The sequence below is a fragment of the Pocillopora verrucosa genome, chromosome 12 (assembly GCF_036669915.1).
Source record: "Pocillopora verrucosa isolate sample1 chromosome 12, ASM3666991v2, whole genome shotgun sequence".
NCBI classification, from domain to species: Eukaryota; Metazoa; Cnidaria; class Anthozoa; order Scleractinia; family Pocilloporidae; genus Pocillopora; species Pocillopora verrucosa.
In genome coordinates, this window is record NC_089323.1 from 16,005,618 (window position 1) to 16,023,097 (window position 17,480).

General features: G+C 34.6%; 2 protein-coding genes across 3 annotated transcripts; one reads left to right on the forward strand and one right to left on the reverse strand.

Moving 5' to 3' along the window:
- Window positions 1-1,042: 1,042 nt before the first annotated feature.
- LOC131783225 (DNA repair and recombination protein RAD54-like) lies at window positions 1,043-13,922 on the forward strand. 2 transcript variants are annotated; one of them, XM_059099956.2, is made up of 27 exons: window positions 1,043-1,152; window positions 1,347-1,430; window positions 1,734-1,844; window positions 2,268-2,328; window positions 2,633-2,768; window positions 3,343-3,362; window positions 3,734-3,783; window positions 3,986-4,063; window positions 4,672-4,719; window positions 4,859-4,874; window positions 5,621-5,673; window positions 6,519-6,612; window positions 6,913-7,037; window positions 7,210-7,291; window positions 7,513-7,581; window positions 8,152-8,258; window positions 8,349-8,388; window positions 8,804-8,836; window positions 9,154-9,318; window positions 9,571-9,681; window positions 10,173-10,231; window positions 10,794-10,858; window positions 11,287-11,365; window positions 11,981-12,136; window positions 12,439-12,462; window positions 13,257-13,420; window positions 13,723-13,922. In XM_059099956.2, exons 1-27 carry the CDS (start codon window positions 1,150-1,152, stop codon window positions 13,919-13,921), a joined length of 2,232 nt encoding a protein of 743 aa, XP_058955939.2. In that variant the 5' UTR covers window positions 1,043-1,149; the 3' UTR covers window position 13,922. The 2 variants fall into 2 exon arrangements, with proteins under 2 accessions (XP_058955939.2, XP_066015268.1); XM_066159171.1 differs by having other exon boundaries at window positions 1,737-1,844.
- Window positions 13,923-14,628: 706 nt separating this feature from the next.
- On the reverse strand, window positions 14,629-17,477 carry LOC131783215 (alpha-ketoglutarate-dependent dioxygenase alkB homolog 7, mitochondrial). Its single transcript, XM_059099946.2, has 5 exons — window positions 17,079-17,477; window positions 16,548-16,690; window positions 15,545-15,575; window positions 15,111-15,235; window positions 14,629-14,765 (listed from the first exon to the last, which is right to left on the reverse strand). Exons 1-5 carry the CDS (start codon window positions 17,460-17,462, stop codon window positions 14,648-14,650), a joined length of 801 nt encoding a protein of 266 aa, XP_058955929.2. The 5' UTR covers window positions 17,463-17,477; the 3' UTR covers window positions 14,629-14,647.
- Between the last annotated feature and the right edge of the window lie 3 nt (window positions 17,478-17,480).

Sequence of the window (17,480 nt, forward strand, 5' to 3'; positions counted from 1 at the left end):
AAACCTCCTCTTGATGGAGGCAGACAACTGGTCTCCAGATTGCGAAGGAACTTTCCAAGCGACACATTTCTGTTGGCCAGGGTCGTTTAAGAGTTCAGTGTAGTTGGGGTGGAAATGCCCATGCCCCCACAGTCTCTGCATCGATTTTCCTCACCCAGCCACCCCCATTCCGTGCGTCTCTTTCCGAAGTAAGGCTTTTTATAGCTTGAGTAGTCTCTTTCATCATTAGAAGTTTTTTTTTTTTTGATGTCACGAAACCCTCCCCATGATATCCTGTAGAGTAGCTACTAATGAGGCAAGCATATGAGAAGTTATTGACGATAAATTGTGGCAGTGCTTAGTCTAGAATTGTAGTAGTAGCATTCGTCATACAACACCAGTCCTTACTAGTTATTGGTCGTTTTTAAAATAAGCGACTGGTTTCTTGTGATGTTTCTCGGATTTATAGGAAATTTAGACTACATAAACACTAACGAGCCAAAATTTTTCGAAGTAACTTCCTAGATTAGTTTAGAAAATATTTCAGGTGAGTGACATGATATCCTGTTAGTGTATTTGACCTGATAATTTCGTTCAACTGGAACTCTAGATATGGTGCCAGAAACAGGACAATTATACAGTTCCTAGTCTCATGCTTGTATTCACTCAAGAATCATAGATCACCAGTCGTATAAGAAACTCGTTCCGACAAGTTAGGGAGAAAAACACCCATAAATTACTTTGTTTTTATGCTTTTTGCCCATTTTTGTCAGAAATGTTTAAATTGTTAACGATATTAACAATTTAGATTCAGGGATGATATATTACTTTGCTATTCTACTTTACGCCCATTTTTTATATAGATGTGTAAACTATTGACAATATCAACACGGCTTGAAGTTGAAAATTATGTTGTTTGAAAATTTTGTTTAAATAATGCTGCTTTTGATCGGAGGTTTATTGCCGAGTAGGAAAATTTAAGTCCCTCATTTCACATTTTTCCAGTCCTCTCACGGTTAATTTACTTCGTTGCTTTGGGACTGGTACATAGTAAATTGATAATCTGCGCGTTAGCTTAACATGGCGCCGTTTTCGAATCTCAAGTGTCGTGTCACTGTTTCTTCATGTTTCCATGATAAGCTCTAACCGAGTTTTTAGACATTTAGAGCCATGGTAAGTTCCTATGGAGTTAGGTATGTAATTCATGAGTTCTAGAGCGATTTAGATAGTGTTTGTCACCACATACCCTCGACGTTCGTGATTTAATCTCTGCGCAGCCTACTTCACTGACAAAAACTTCTATCTCCTTGCAGATTTAGTTTAAATTTATATTAAAATTTCCTCTTTACAATATTTTTCATTCACAGAGAAGATCTCTTGCTCCGAGCCAAATTCTCAAAAGGAAACAAGGGTTTTTAGATGACGAAGAAATTGGGAACAAACGTAAACAGGTGAGACGGAACGGAATCGTCTGTTTTGGTTTCCATGAAAGCAAGCCTAGTAACCATTGAAAATTATTAACGTTGCGACAGAGGCAGTAAAGAGTAAGGTCACCTGAAAGTTAGCTTGAATGTCTAAGGTTACACTTTAAGCTTTCGTTTTCCTAAACACGTATGAACTACATGCAGTACGTTAACTTCATGATCAGATCAGCTTTGGGATCGATAAACTGTACAGGTGTAAGTACAGATCAACCATAAAGTTGACCTTACAGTAGACAACAGTTGTAGTTACTGTGTTTCTTTTTGACTCAGAAGTTCAAGCCTGGATCATTCAAAGCAGATGATAACCCTGATGTTGACAGAAGAGTGCTTGCTCCACTTTCCACTCAAGCAAACCATTCGTCAAACAGTGTTTCAGCTCATGTATGATATCTGTCTTCCTCTGTTTGTTTACATGTGTGTCATTATTTCATCGGGTATTCTCTTCAGTTACAACTGGTTTAAAAATGCACCTCACATATCTTACTTATTTATAGTTAAAAGGTTGTTGTATGCAAAGTTAAATTTGTCTAAAATGCTTATCAAGAGAATGTGATTTGAAGTGATTCCCATGTCCTTTTCACCCTAACATCAATATGCATATTCTCCATACTCTACCCTACACATTTCCTAAGGTGCTGATGAGGAGAATTTATTTAACAATCAACAGCTTCTTTAGTTGGTGATCATTTCCTTTATTCTCTTAACCTTAATGTGTTATTCAGGTGTGACATTGTAAGGAGAAATTTGACACTGGTCACTCTTAAGGGTTAATAGTGTTACTGTAAATTGAATGTATCCACACAGGAAGATTTAATACGCAAGATTCTTGCTAAGCCTTTCAAGGTCCCAATACCAAACTACCAAGGTAAGGTTTGGTAACTAGAGTTTTGCTATATTGTAATTCTATCTATATTAAAGCATTTTTATTTTGCCACAGTCCACATAAATAGACTTCTTTTGATTGAGTGTTATAAATTTAAAACCAAATTAACCAGAACAGCTCATCAAATGGGATGACAGAAACTCAAAGTACAAACAAGCTAATTTTGCCCACAGACAAATTACTATCCAGCAGTTAAGTGTTAACAAAATTTACTTCTCTATTCATGGGAAAGAGATTAATCCAGTACTGTGCTTTTGCCTTGCAATTGAAAATTGCTGTTTCACAGGATGCACCTTCTCAAGAGGGCTTGGTATCAAAAGGAAAGGACCTCGTACAGCTCTTCATGATCCTTTTGAAGATTATGCTCTTGTACTCTACTCTCCTCCTCAACTTACAGCTCATGAAAAGCTCACAGCAGACCGGTAAGTATGGAATTATAGTTTGCATAACTTTTCAGTGTCTTCCTATAGTTATCAGCTATACTGTATACAGCTATTTCAATTTACGTTGTCGGATCAAAGCCTCAAGCCTACAAGACAAGACCGAAGGGGAATATGGGATCTTAGGAGTCATATCTGTTCTTGTTACTCTTTGTTAAGACACGCAAGGCAATACTAATTGTATTTTCAGCCTCCATGTCCATCTCGCGCCGACAACCCCAAAAGCCTAAAATTAATTCTAATCTACCCATACCGCCTTTCGGTCTTGTCCCGTACCCTTGAAGCTTTGATCCAACAACGTAAATTGAAATAGCTGTAAATGGCAATGATTCATTGACAAGGATCAAAAGCCAGTTGAATGTAACTATGTTAGCTGGCTTATGGTGGCTGTCTGTGAGAAAAACTTTAATTTACACATTTTTGGAAGGCACTTAATTTTAATTATAAGGGGCTGCCCTCTTGTTGATTTTTTCCTCTCAAAAATAATACCTTGTCTTTAACAGAGCTTGATATTCTCCTTTTTTTGTTTCTTTCTTTGATCAATTTTGCTACTCAGAGAGCTCCAGGAAGTGCATGGTAAGATTTACATTTAATATTTTAACCCTTAACATCCTAATATCAGTATGCATATTATCCATACTGTTCTCTATACACATTTTCTAAAGTGTTGTCAAGAAGGATTTGTTTAACAACCAAGAACTTCTTTAGTAGATGATCATTTCTTTTATTCTCTTGACCTTCATGTGTGATTCAGGGGTGATATGGTAAGGAGAAAGTAGAAGCTAGTCACTTCTAAAGAACAAAGGGTTGATGCAGGTTCATACTTTGGGGTTTACAGTCCTTATATTTTTTTTTTCTTGGTGATGTGATATTATCATACCCTAGAATTAAAGTTTAGAAACAACTGGGAATTAAGCTTTTTCTGTTCTGTTTTCTTTTTTAAACAGTTGTTGTTGATCCACTGCTGGGTAAAATTCTTCGTCCCCATCAGAGAGAGGTAATAGCAAGAACTATAAGGAGCATAGGAGTTTGCCAATAATGGTAACTCCTGAATGGTTCAGGCACCACTATTTTTTAGTCAGATATGAAATATGTTCTCCTTAAAAAAATAAATCAAGATTATGCAACTTTTTTCAATTTTGCTATTGTAAATAATTTCGAAAAAAAAACCGAAATTATGGTAATTATTTGTTTTAAAGGGTGTCAAGTTTTTGTATGACTGTGTAACTGGCCAAAGGATTCAAGGCAGCAATGGATGTATAATGGCAGATGAAATGGTTAGTTTAATGATATACAAGTCCAACCATTACTATGTGTGTTCTTTTTAAAATTATTTGAGCTATCACTGTGTACTTGTGATCTGGTAACCTCTAGGATTTATTTCTGCTATATTTTCTTATTCAAACTCTGTTTGAACAAGGAGTGTGGGTTCATTTTCTGATCAGGGGCTGGGAACCTTGGATATACCTGAGGTTTAAATAAGCTGAGAGGACACCTGAAATGAGTATGAAGTACACAGTCAGCTTCATTTACCAACAGAACCCTTTTCATGAAGTTGTACAGTGTAGTTATCAGGATCAAGAAAAATATTTTTAGTGACTGGTTTTGTGATTACCAGTTTCTGGCTTATTTTGACAACCCTGATTTATAAACTTTATCTTCTTTCATTTAAATGCACATGGTCTAGTTTTATAAGGTTTCGGTTTAAATGATTTCAAACTGTTTTGTTTAAGATTTTGCTTTATTTAATGTACATATATTAAGGGCAGAGAACAGGTTTAAAATCATTTTGACTATACATGTACGATGGTGTATTCATTTTCATTTAAGTTACAATGAAACTTTTTAACTTAAATGACAATAGTAGTGGTTGATTTTTTTCCAGGGGTTAGGAAAAACGTTGCAATGTATCACTCTGATTTGGACTCTGGTGGTAAGTACATTGTCCATAATATAGGTTTATTTGTAATTAATATCATGATGATAATATTTAACTCACCCTAGTTGCCACAATGCCACATGTTACCTTGTAACTTAATCCACTAATTTACTCTTTGCTCTTTTATCTTTAGAAACAAGGGCCGGAAGGTGAGGAAGTACTAATTATTAGGCTTATGTTTAACCTACATTGCTTTGTCTGTCACAATTGTTATGTACAGAAGAATAAAAAAATTTTTGAGCTTCTCAATCCTTAGTTCTAGGTCCTTGATCCTTGATTCTCCGTCCTTGAGGATGGAGTTCTAAGGCAAGACTGTCAACTTTCCTTTTGAGCAGCACTGTGCCTCTGTGTTCACTTCTTGTCTGTATGAATTCACTGGGTGAAGTACTAATATTTTTGCATGATTGATGTTTAATGCTCTTGGGTTCTAACCTGTATCCAGGGGTTTTGATAGCAGTAGTGCAGCAGGTCGATCTAGCGGTACCTGCTTGGGTACTGGCTTTTAGCCTTTACACAAACTTCATGGTATTCTAGACATAACTTTGATCCTCTGCAAATTTGTTCAATTTGATTGAATTCCAACAAAGCAACATGAATTGGAAAAGACCTCAAATGACAGGATAACACTACTGCAAGAGTCTCCAATTTTTGCAAGGAAGGTGGAACCTCTCGAGAAACAAGAAACCACTGAGGCCCTACAAATCCACCCTGGATCCCACCCACTATTCCAATATACTCATTTCTACCATATGTTTATAAAAGCACTGCGTACAATACCAATTCCTCTTCCATCCCACATTTATGACATGTACCATGCCATGAAATCAGCTTGTACCTGTGTTTTCTGATCAGACACTTCAGTTTTCCATAAACTTGTTCATTTGTTTCCATGCAGGTCAGCCAATAGCCAGCAAAGTGGTAATTGTTGCACCATCAAGTCTTGTGAAGGTACAGTTTTATAATTTCACATTTATTTTGTTAATATGGTTTCATTCTGTCTCTAAGTTTCTTAAAGGAGCTCAAAATAGAAGTGAATACTTCAAAATGGTCACCTACATGTACATGTAAGTAGTAGCCTGCTGAGAAATGTATTTTTGGGGAGCAAACACTGATTACTTTGATTAACCTGTCAACGCCCAGAAGTGTTTAACTTGTAACTTCTCCTTACAATATCCATACATTATTCAGTATACTGGTAATGAGAATACTGTATCGGCTGGAGGAGAGAATTAACAATCAGATTGTGGGAGTTAAAGGGTTAAGGGTAAAGATTCATCCACCATTTTTAGTTTGTAGCTTTACTGAGGAGAGCTGGTCCAGTGCAAATACTGAACATGGAATGGTAAGAAGTGATCAGGGCTTGAAGGGAAAATAATTATCCTGTGGTTTGAGAAAGTACCTTTTTTCAAGTGTCTTTCCCTGTGTAGTGCTTTAATTAAGCCCTTTCACTCCCAAAAACCCATTAGTAATTCTCCTTACCGTCTGCCATTCAATTCTTATGATGTTAGTGCAGAGAAGTTGGTATTGGATCAACTAATAACCCCCTTATGGATAATAGGGGGAGAGATTTGGTATTGATCACCCATGGGAGCTAAAGGGTCAAGAAAACCCAACATATATTGGAGCTCTGTAAGATAATCTATTTTAATTGGGAAACTTTCTTTAAAATGTCTTTCCTTACCAGTACTTGAAAACAAAAAACTGCCGGGGGTTGGAAGGACTAAGCAAAGAGAAAGACTTTGCTAAATCCCTTCAGAAATCCAAGTTTCAGGCTTCTGATTTTCTGGTTTCAGAACTGGTATAATGAACTTCACAAGTGGCTTGGTGGTAGAATTTCTGCATTGGCTATAGACTCTGGAACCAAAGATCAAATTGATAAAAACCTTGGTAAGACTTTGAAAGAGTGGGTGGAAAAAAAACCCTTATTGATTACTGATAGAATGTTAGATTCTCCTTACAAATTGTCTTACATTCCTTTTCAAAACGGTGGGAGAAGGTGTTACATTGGAGGTCAGTTTAGGCTTCTGCACAACCCTTTCTTTTTTCAATTTAAAGATTTGTTATGTTACTTTGTATGTGTATGGTTTAAAAATTGAAGTCTTAGTTTTAGTTTAGAAAAGACATTTCAACTTTTAAATTAAGTCTCATTGTTTTCTTAAAGCATTTGTTCTTTTCTAATATTTTTAGGAATGTTTATGTCTCAGCAAGGGAAGCGTACAGCAAACCCTGTGTTAATCATTTCATATGAAACTTTTCGACTTCATGCCTCTGTGTTACAGTCTGGACCTGTAGGATTAGTCATCTGTGATGAGGTGAAAAAAATTAATTAAATTTTAAACTACTGATACAGCTGAGATAACATATCATGACCTGTTTGTGCATGAAAATCTCAATGTACATGTATGTTTTACTTGATTTCTTGTCATGCACTTTACATCGTTAGACACACTGTAAGTTCAACTGGTATTTTTCTTTTCTCTTTAGGGACATAGACTAAAGAACTTAGAGAGCCAGACATATCAGGCTCTTGATAAATTAAAGACAACACGAAGGGTGCTTTTATCAGGTGGATAGAATACCTTATACTGTCATATCACAGTTAAATAATAACTGAACAGAAAAATCCTGTTCTGGTTTACAACTTGTATCAATAGTCTGAGCTCTCTCAACAGGCACCTGGAAGCACACTCAGTTCTTCCTATTTAACCACTTAACAAAATTGAAAATATTCTTTTATGAATTCTGTATTTTAGAGCATTCCTGTACGTTGTTTGTTTTTTTTTCTAGGTACCCCAATTCAGAATGACTTATTGGAATATTTCAGTCTTGTTCATTTTGTAAATAGTGGAATTTTAGGTAGGTCATTTATTTAACTTGTATCAAATGAATATAAATTTGATGAATGCACTTGTGTATTAAACCTCTTTTAAGCAGATATCCTGAGAATATGAAAGGACAATAACAAAAAGTTTTGTACTGTAGCTTGTAGGCAGAGTGAGAAATTGTTGTTAATTTGCACTGCTCCATGATGTGAACACAAACATGGAGACATTGAAATGATGAAGTAATCCTCAGATTATTTTATTATTAATTATAATTAACAATTATCCGCCACTATTAACAACACTGAGGCAAGTAATTGGTTTAGTGTAATACCACACAGATACCAAAAAAATAAGTTTGTTTCTTTCAATACACCAAAAAATGGTCAGAAATGAAACTCTTGACAGGTACTTTGGTCTCATTGGCTGCAAGAGATGAATACTCTTGAACTTTCTCTGAATACCCTGAACTAGCCAATCAGCATGTGTGAAAAGCATTATTCACTTGTGTGGTATATACTAAGTAAGGTTTTTAACCCTTTACGCCCTAGTATCAGAAAGCACGTTCTCCTTTAGTACTGATCCTTACAAAAATTTATAACAGGCACAGTATCAGAATTTAAGAGAAAATTTGAGAATCCTATTTTGAGAGGGAGAGATGCTGATGCTTCTGATGCAGACCACAAGAAAGGAACAGAAAAACTGGCGGAGGTAAAACCAAAAATAATCCTAATTATTAATTAATTAGATACTGTTCAAAGTGAGGATTTGATCTTGCATTTCCGTATTATTTTTTTATAGCTTGCATCTTTGGTAAACAAGTGCATCATCAGAAGAACTGGTAATTATTAAATTTTCAACTCCAGATATTGCATTTCTTGCGTTCTGAGTGGTTCACTCAACTCTAATTATCAGCTCATATTCCAAGTCACCTTTTATGGAATTGCATAGCAATTGGAAACTGAAAATTTTTGCTAAAAGTATTTAAACATTCAGGATTAATGAAATTTAATGAAACAATTATTCTATTCCTGCTTGTTGGGTATGAGATTGGTTATAGCCAACTTGGCGCTACAATGCACACTTATGGAATAATTGTTGAATGTACTATTTTAAAGTTAATGTCTTAGTTATATGCAGATCTTGGTGGCTGTTGTCAAAATTTCACCATACAGTTCTCTTATTTCTCCCACTTTATACTAAGGGCTCTGTTTTCTCAATGATATCTTAAATTTTGTATATTCTTTATCTTACAGCTTCAATATTGTCCAAATACCTGCCAGTTAAAGGTTGGTCTTTTTCTGCATTTTTTTTTTGTTTTTTTGTTTTTTTTGCTTACTTATGAAAGGTGCAAGTAGGAAAAGGAAAGATAAAACCTTTGATGCAACTTTTTTTTTGAAAAATGATTGCTGACATTTGATTCTGTTCCTCTAAAATTCTGGTCACTGTTAGTATCATTTTAAACCTTAATCTAACACCACCAAGAAATCTATGAAACATGTGGATGCTTCATTCCTTCATTTAGCTGTGTTAAGACTTTTTTCTTCAATTCAATGACTAGAAAACATTTTAGAGGTTTAGTGACATTTTCCTATTTCTCCTACAGTTGAACAGGTTGTGTGTTGCCGCATGACTCCTTTACAGACAGAACTTTACAAACATCTTATTCAGTCAAAAGTGTTGAGAATGGAGCTGACAAAAGCAAAGTCTGCATCTGGAATGTCTGCATCATCCCTAGCTTTTATTACACAACTCAAAAAATTGACCAATCGTAAGTACATACTGTTTGGAGCAACAGTTGAATACAATCATGTGATATAAGATTGATTCAACAAATCAATCTCAGTATTTTAACATCTGGGCACCTGCCCCTCTCATAACCCAACTGTAACCCTAACAAGCAATCAGTTGTATGTTGTTGGGTTAGGGGAAGGGTAGGTGCTCAGGTACTGACATTGATTTCAGTTAGCAGGCATCATGTGCAGTGTTGAAATGTTAATAACTTGCTTCATTTTTGTCTCAGATCCTGAACTAATCTATGACAAGGCACAAATGGGAGAAGATGGCTTTGAAGGAATACTGGACTTGTTTCCCAAAAGCTTCAGCCTCAAGCAGGTGCAGCCAGAACTCTCTGGTGAGTTGAAGTTGTTGGTATCCAAAAATCTGTTAGGCTTTTAGACATGTATGGGTAGGTTAAGATGACATGAAATGGCAGAAAGCAAAAATTGAATTTTGTGTCATCTTCTTGATATCTATAGTACTCTGTTATTATTTTGTGTATTGCCCTTTGCACAATCAGGAGCTTCTTAAATTTGTGATTACTTCCTCAAATCTTTTTTGTTCAAGGATGATACTTTGGGAAGAAGTTAGAAGTCAGTAATTTCAAGGATTAAATAAACAAGAATGTTTAGATTAGCTTATTTAAATAAAAAAAAATACTTTTTATTATTTGTCTTTTTTTCTGGTAAGAGGGTTGTTTTTTGAGAATTTTATTATAACAGTGGTAAACATCCTACTTAAACTCCATTGCATGCACATGTTTATTTACAGTCCCCTCTTTGGCCAAGCTGATTAAAAATGATTTATCATTTATTGATTTGTTGCTATGATCTTATTTTGTTTCAGGAAAAATGCAAGTATTAGATTACATTTTAGCCATGACAAAATCTACCACTACAGACAAGGTAAGGAACTAGCTCAAACATGTTTTATGTGGACAGTAATACTTACTAATCTACAACACTGTTCATACCATAATTTTCTGTTTTAAGAGCATTGATTGTTTCCTGGAAACTTGATTACTCTCATCAATATTTAAGTGCTCATGGATCAGTTGTAATTGTTACTATGGAGATATGCAAATAAAGGATGTTAGTATAACATCTTTTATTTGCATCCTACGATTTTGATTGCAATTTGATGTTTATAAGCACAAGTAAAATTTCAAAGACAACAAAATTGCATGAGCCTGAAGGGCAAGTGCAGTTTGTAGTCTTTGAAAAATTTACAAGTGCTCATTACGCCAAATTACAAGAGAAATCACGTTATTACTTGTTAATAATGCACGTGAAAAAAATGATGAAGAGAAAAGACAGACAAAATTTTATAAGGATGTATGTAATTTACACTTGTGTTTCAACTTTGCGCTGATGTTAGATGAGAATATACTCATTTTTAGCCAATCAGAAGTAATATATTATCTTTTACAGTGTTATTGATATGTGATGTACAACTGTTTTACAACAGGTTGTATTGGTTTCAAATTACACTCAAACCCTGGACTTGTTTGAGAAACTTTGTAGACTAAGAAGGTAGGTTTTGCATTCAAGTAAGTTGTCTAAATCCATTGACCATGTCACTCATTTTGTGAAGATATTTTAAGTTATCATTTGCTAACAAACTGATAGAAATTCAAAGTGATCACTAAAGATATGCAGGTTTAATATATATGTAACCCTAGATCATAAATGCATTGTACATTTTGTGTTAAGCTCGTAACCATCTGCTAGACAAGTTCAGTTTTAACAAACAGATTCCATGTTGCCATGCATCTGATCAGTAATAGATCACAGGACAGTGGCATATGAGGTACACCCAGAGATGATGCCTTCTCCCTTAACAAGATTAAATATAGTCCTGTTTTGGAATGATTTCTTCACCAATTCATGTCTTGCTACAATTTAGATCATCACCTCCAAAACCAAAAATTATCACTAATGGTTATGGTAACTTTTTTCAGGTACCAGTATGTTCGTCTTGATGGTACCATGTCTATCAAAAAGCGGCAAAAGATTGTTGACCGCTTTAATGATCCTCATGTAAGTAGCATTAGTACTAATAAAAATGACTGAAGCATTTATGGTTCACTTGATCAGATAGTGATCTTTGGTACAATCAATCCAATATTATCCTGATTTTGGAATGCTTTAAGATTCAAAGCTTCAACTACATAATCTCAAGGAGATGTCAAGGTAATGTTACAGTGTTTCAGAAACCACTAACAGTGTCACCCAAAGGTTTTTCTTGCATTTAACATCATCAAAGTAGGTCACATATGACTGTCACTATTTATACCTCGAGAAAGAAGTGTTACAGAATTGTTTCAATTAATGTGGATTACAAATCAGCCTGTGTAGCATCACTTGCTTTTGAATATGAAATTCTGATTGGATTGGAAAGGGAAAGCTATCATGTTGAAATAAATTCTTGGATCACAACTCATCACCACTTGGTTGATCAAAACTTTTGGATCTGTAGATATGTGGAACTGCTGATTTACATGTACAGTACATACTGTAGTTCTTATAGCAAGTTATCCTATGTGACTCTATGTGTATGTTTGCACTTCTCTATAAAATAATCAATGTAGACAGATTGGCAGTTACTGTTTTAAAAGTTATTTATTAAATGTGCTTCATTGTTTTTTGCTTTAGAGTGGTGACTTTGTATTCATGCTAAGTAGTAAAGCTGGTGGGTGTGGCTTGAATCTGATTGGTGCTAACAGACTTGTAATGTTTGATCCTGACTGGAATCCTGCTAATGATGATCAGGCAATGGCTCGTGTATGGAGAGATGGACAGAAGAAAAAGGTTTGTTACATTCTTATTATTATTATTATTATTATTATTATTATTATTATTATAAGTATAGATTTTAAATTGAGCTAAGGTAGAACTTGCAGGGGAAATAGATGGGCTTACTTCAATAAGAGAATCAGGTTTTTAACTCCTAATTAACAATTTATGTGCTTGAACAAAAGTAAAATTTCAATGAGGCTTCTTTGGTGTCTAGCAGAGTACTGTATTATGGGAAGGTTGTGAGTCAAATTTTAGGAAATTATGCAACATTTGTATTCTAATGGTATTCTAAATCATGTACTGCTCTTCTTTAGGTCTTCATATACAGACTGTTATCGGTAAGTTCCACCATAAAATATGACCCAAAGGTTCTTGATACAATAATTCAATCCCAAGCTTTAATAAGGTGTTTCTAAGTGACAAATACCCCATTAAATTAATGCTGGAGCATTATTAATTTCATAGAAGGAAAAATAATTTTTTTCTATACAAAAGACCTTACCCTTACCCTTGATTTAAATCTGAGGCTTTCAGCTTCTTGGAAGTGGCCATTTTAACCCTTTCACTCTCAATATCTTGTTTTATTTAGTAATTCTCCTTACTGTCTGCCAAACAATGCTTATGATGTTAGTTTGGAGAATATGGTATTGGATCCATTAATAATAGTTTGATTGATATTTTCCTTTAATCTGTTCACTTATCTGCTGATATTTTGTAACTAAGAAATTCTGTCTTGGTCACTCATGGAAGTTAAAAGAAAAATTAATTTCTAATAGAAATTTTATTTGCAAGTTCTCAAACATGAGTTTGGGCATGATTGGCTTTAGTTAATGAGAGGGATACAATCCTAACAATATTTTTTGTTTATGAACATAATATTTTTCAAATTAAAAAAGGGGTGAGTTTCAAAAGAAACTGTGCTGCTGGATCAGTGGGAGAGTATAACAAGGTAATTTAGTATTATTAAGTGAGTTGATAATGTAACTTGGCCACCAGCTTTGAAACTCTTTACGGTGGCCAATTTATGTCATCAACTCAGTTAATAATTCTTAATTACCCTATTATGTTTGTTTCCAGATTTTGTCACACTAGTTAAGATCTTGTTGTGAGTATAATTATTTTCCTATTTTAGACAGGTACAATTGAGGAAAAGATTTTCCAGCGACAAGCCCACAAAAAAGCACTAAGCAGTTGTGTTGTGGATGAAGAAGAAGATGTAGAAAGGCACTTCTCAGTGGGGGAGTTGAAGGACTTATTTCGTTTGAATGAGGATACTCTTAGTGATACACATGACAAGTAAGTTGGAACATTTGAACCCAATGCACACAGTGGAAACTCTCTTTTGGAACTCCTGCACTCAAGGGAATTAAGCTTAGGTTCCAACAGAAACCATTTGCCACTTTGACCTTTTCATTTCTTGCAAGGCTCTAAGCTCAAATTTTGAATATCTTGTGAAAAATTACATGATTTTAAAAGCCACTGATTGTACCGCCTCTTTACATTCTTTTCACTTTAACTTTACCTGATTTAACACAATAATGCTCCCATCACCTAAATCATTTTGTCATGACTGACTTTTTTTTTCATGTATTGCACAGATTCAAGTGTCGTAGATGTGTAAACAACATTCAGGTTACCTTACCCCCTGAGGGTACTGACTGCAGTGCAGATCTGTCACAGTGGAATCACTGTGCAGATCGCAAGGGACTGGATGATGTCATGTTGAAAGGAGCTTGGTCAAGTGGTGTAACATTTGTATTTCACCAGAAATCACATGAAAAACAACTTGGTCTTTAACTGGTGGATTAGCACAATTTTAATAATGAAATTGGATTTGAAAGTCACTGGACATGATCAGACCTCCATGGCAAAGTTCTAGTAACTTATCTGAAGCCTTGTTTTAAAATCAAAATTTAAAAATTAGAGAAGCATGTTCTGGTGCCCTAACCAGTCCAATTTGTTCCTTCAGCTGATAGTTTTACTATAATTTAATTTCGAAACTTTTTAAACCCCCATCTTGAATAAAGATAGGACATCTTTACAGGCTTGTTTAGTTACCAAGACTTTATAGAAAAGGTCCTCTGGTACCCAACAGTATTTGCCATGATTCAACCAAAATCATCATTCAACCACATGTCTCAGTAAATTTTTCACAAGAGGCTGCCAAGGGTTGAAAAGGCAGCTGTGACCTTGAAAAAGTCCATACTCATAGCTCACATCCAAACCTCTTACACCACACCTAACACAATCAGTTTGCAGTGAATGTTTTTAATGTTTTCATGCAATGAGGAAACTCTACAGTAGACTTCTAAATATGGGCTCACCGTTCTAAAATGTTGCACATGTTGATTTAAAATAATGTATTATCTAAATGTTTGCCCTAATTATTCATTCAATTTTTATTCTCAGCAGAGAAAAATGGCAGTGAAAATATGTATAGTATATTTTTTAAATAATTAGATATTAGCATTATGAATAAATGGATCTAGAACATAGCCATTTATAAAAGATGATTGATTAATGCTAGGGTTGACATCTGAGGACTAATGATATTCTTCTGTCTCTAGGCACAGTCTTTTCTCTCCAAACAGATTCTTCTTCTTTCAATATTTCATGGGTAAATTCATACCTTACAGCATCTCTAATTGAATGAAAGAAAAATGTTTTACTCATTTTCCATAAGTGTCTCTTACTTACAATGCTCCTAATAGAAAGTGTTTTCCAATAAGTCTATCTTACCTAGACCTGTTGAGTAAATAGCAGTGTGGAGTAGAGGAAAAGCATTTCTGGTTGTAAGCTTCTAACCATTGGATTTTATGATCAACATATTACCTTAATGCTGAAACTCACATGAAGCATCACTTAACATATCCCTGGTGTAATATAGTTATGCTAAAACAAACCAGCACCTCACAAAATTATTGGGATATTGTATCATTCATGTTTTATTTTTAACTATTATGCTTATGGCATTGCATGCACATACCTTATGATATAGAGTGATCTTGGCTGGAGAAGGGTATCAACTTTGACATTGCAAAGCTTGTCATGTTTAAATCTCATAACTGAAGGTGACAGTAGACTAAGGCCAGATATTATTGCTCCACAAAACTGAAAAGACAAAATTCATGATGTTTCACTTCTTTGCCTCCTCAAATAAGCTTCTTTTTAAAACCATTTACTTGACAGTTACACTCCACAAAACAAGGTTTTCATCCAAACTATAGTTCCTTATATAAAATTGTGTGTGTGTGTGTGTTCATGCATTTTTGCATACTTATTTTAAAGTACTAAGAGATGTCAGACTTAAAATGCAAAGGTTTAAAAGTAGTACTATACTAAGTTTAATAGTAACTGGAACATTTACTAATTTTGATTTATTTTGTTTTCAAGCAAATATTTTAAGAAGCCATCTGTTACCTTAATGCTGTCAATGTGGGGTTTAATGTACCTGAAACAAAATAAGATATTAAAATACATGTAATTTTAGTAATTTAAACCTTGCTAAGAGACAGCTTGCAACCAAATGTTGCAAACAGAATGACTGAAATAAGGTTTAGTACTGGTACTTTTTTTCAAACAATGAGCAGTATTTTTATTTGAACAGTATAACTGTACAGGAGCCTAAAGCACCTAATACACTTAATCCTTTACATTCTTTACTATTCTTCATACAGTTCTTCGTACATTTCCTAAGATGCTGACAAGGAAAATGTGTGTAAAAATGATCAACTTCTTCAGTTGGTGATCATTTCCTTAATTCCTAGGACCTTAGTATGTGATTCAGGGGTGATAATGTAGAGAGAAATTTGATGCTAGTCACTCTAGTGATCAAAGGGTTTAGTGTTCAACAGCATTGGACATTGTAGAACTATTATCCATTGTTGACAACTACGCATATGAAAATAACACACATGGATCTTAATAGGAACTGTCATGTGCACAGCTCAATGTTCAACCAAAAACAATCCCTGTAAAACAATCCTTGTACAGTTTGTCTCCAGCCTGAAAAATTTTGTTATGGGTTTAGTTCATTCACATGTATAAGGAGTTATTTACCATTTAACCATGTAATTCACAGTATCTGATCATTAATTCTCCCCTGGCTGCTACACATTTCCTTGTAAATTAGGTACAAGCATTTGGTATAAGATCAAGATAACAACCTCTACCTGAAAATTTTGATTACAGTTTAAAGGGAAAAGTTAAATGTTAGTCAAGTCTGGGACATAAAGCGTAGCAGTTACAATCATGTAATTACCAAAGTGGAGGTAAAGATGCAGTGCCTTCATTTACACTTAGGAGGATAATTGTTTGAGATTATAGAAAATAAGCTAGGAGTCTGAAAAAGTACTTTATTTCTTACATTTTAATCACTTCTGGGAGTTAAAGAATTAATAATCATTTGGTTGCTTTAACATACCCGTTTTTAGCTAGATCTAATGCATGAACATGGGGCAAGAGTTCCATGCCAGGCCTGAATGCAACATCTCGAATTCTCTGGAAAACTGACAAACACTCTTGACTCCATCTTGACTTTTCTGTTTCTCTATACCCATGTATTGCCTGCAAGAATTAAAGATTCCATGATGAAATAGTCCTCAATCATTGGGTTGCACTTGAATTATTTGCTTAAGCTACAGGTGGACACAAAGTTGAACTGGGTTAATGTAAGAATACTATGTAACTTTATCTTTGCCTGTTAAAAAATTATGTGGGAAAATTTCAATATTTTTTTCTTTGCTAACCTGAGCTGAAGACCTCAGATCAGATCTCAATGTGATCCGATGAATTTTTTATTAAAAAATAACGTAACCAAATTCTGACAGAAAGGGGACCCGAAAATATGTTACTAGAGTTCTGTAAAGTTGTAAACAATATCGTTACACGTAAATTAAACAGATCGCACTATCACTATTTATTCCATAATGTTACTAGCGGTAATGACACTTACATTGTCCCAGTGATCATATTGATACTTTTGTCTCTTCAAATATGGTTCGATTTCCTTCAACAGTAAAGTTTGCTCTTTTTCGGAAATAAAATTTCCACAAACTTCTAAATTACCGACAACTAAATCTTGCACTGTCTCCAACTCTTCGGTACTACACCCATCAGTAACAAAACAGATCCTGTTCTCTTCGTTCAGATTAGTGGCTGTACTCGAGAGATATCTCGTGGAATATCTGAAAAATTTTTCATTAATGGAAGAAGAACGGGATGAAAATAGTGACTTACACAAATTCAATACCTTCTTGTCCGCCATATTGGTTTCTGCAGTAACCGCTGATGTTTGAGACCGAAGTGCATCTGAATCAGTCACATGACTCTCTGCCATATAAAGTAGCCGTTTCGC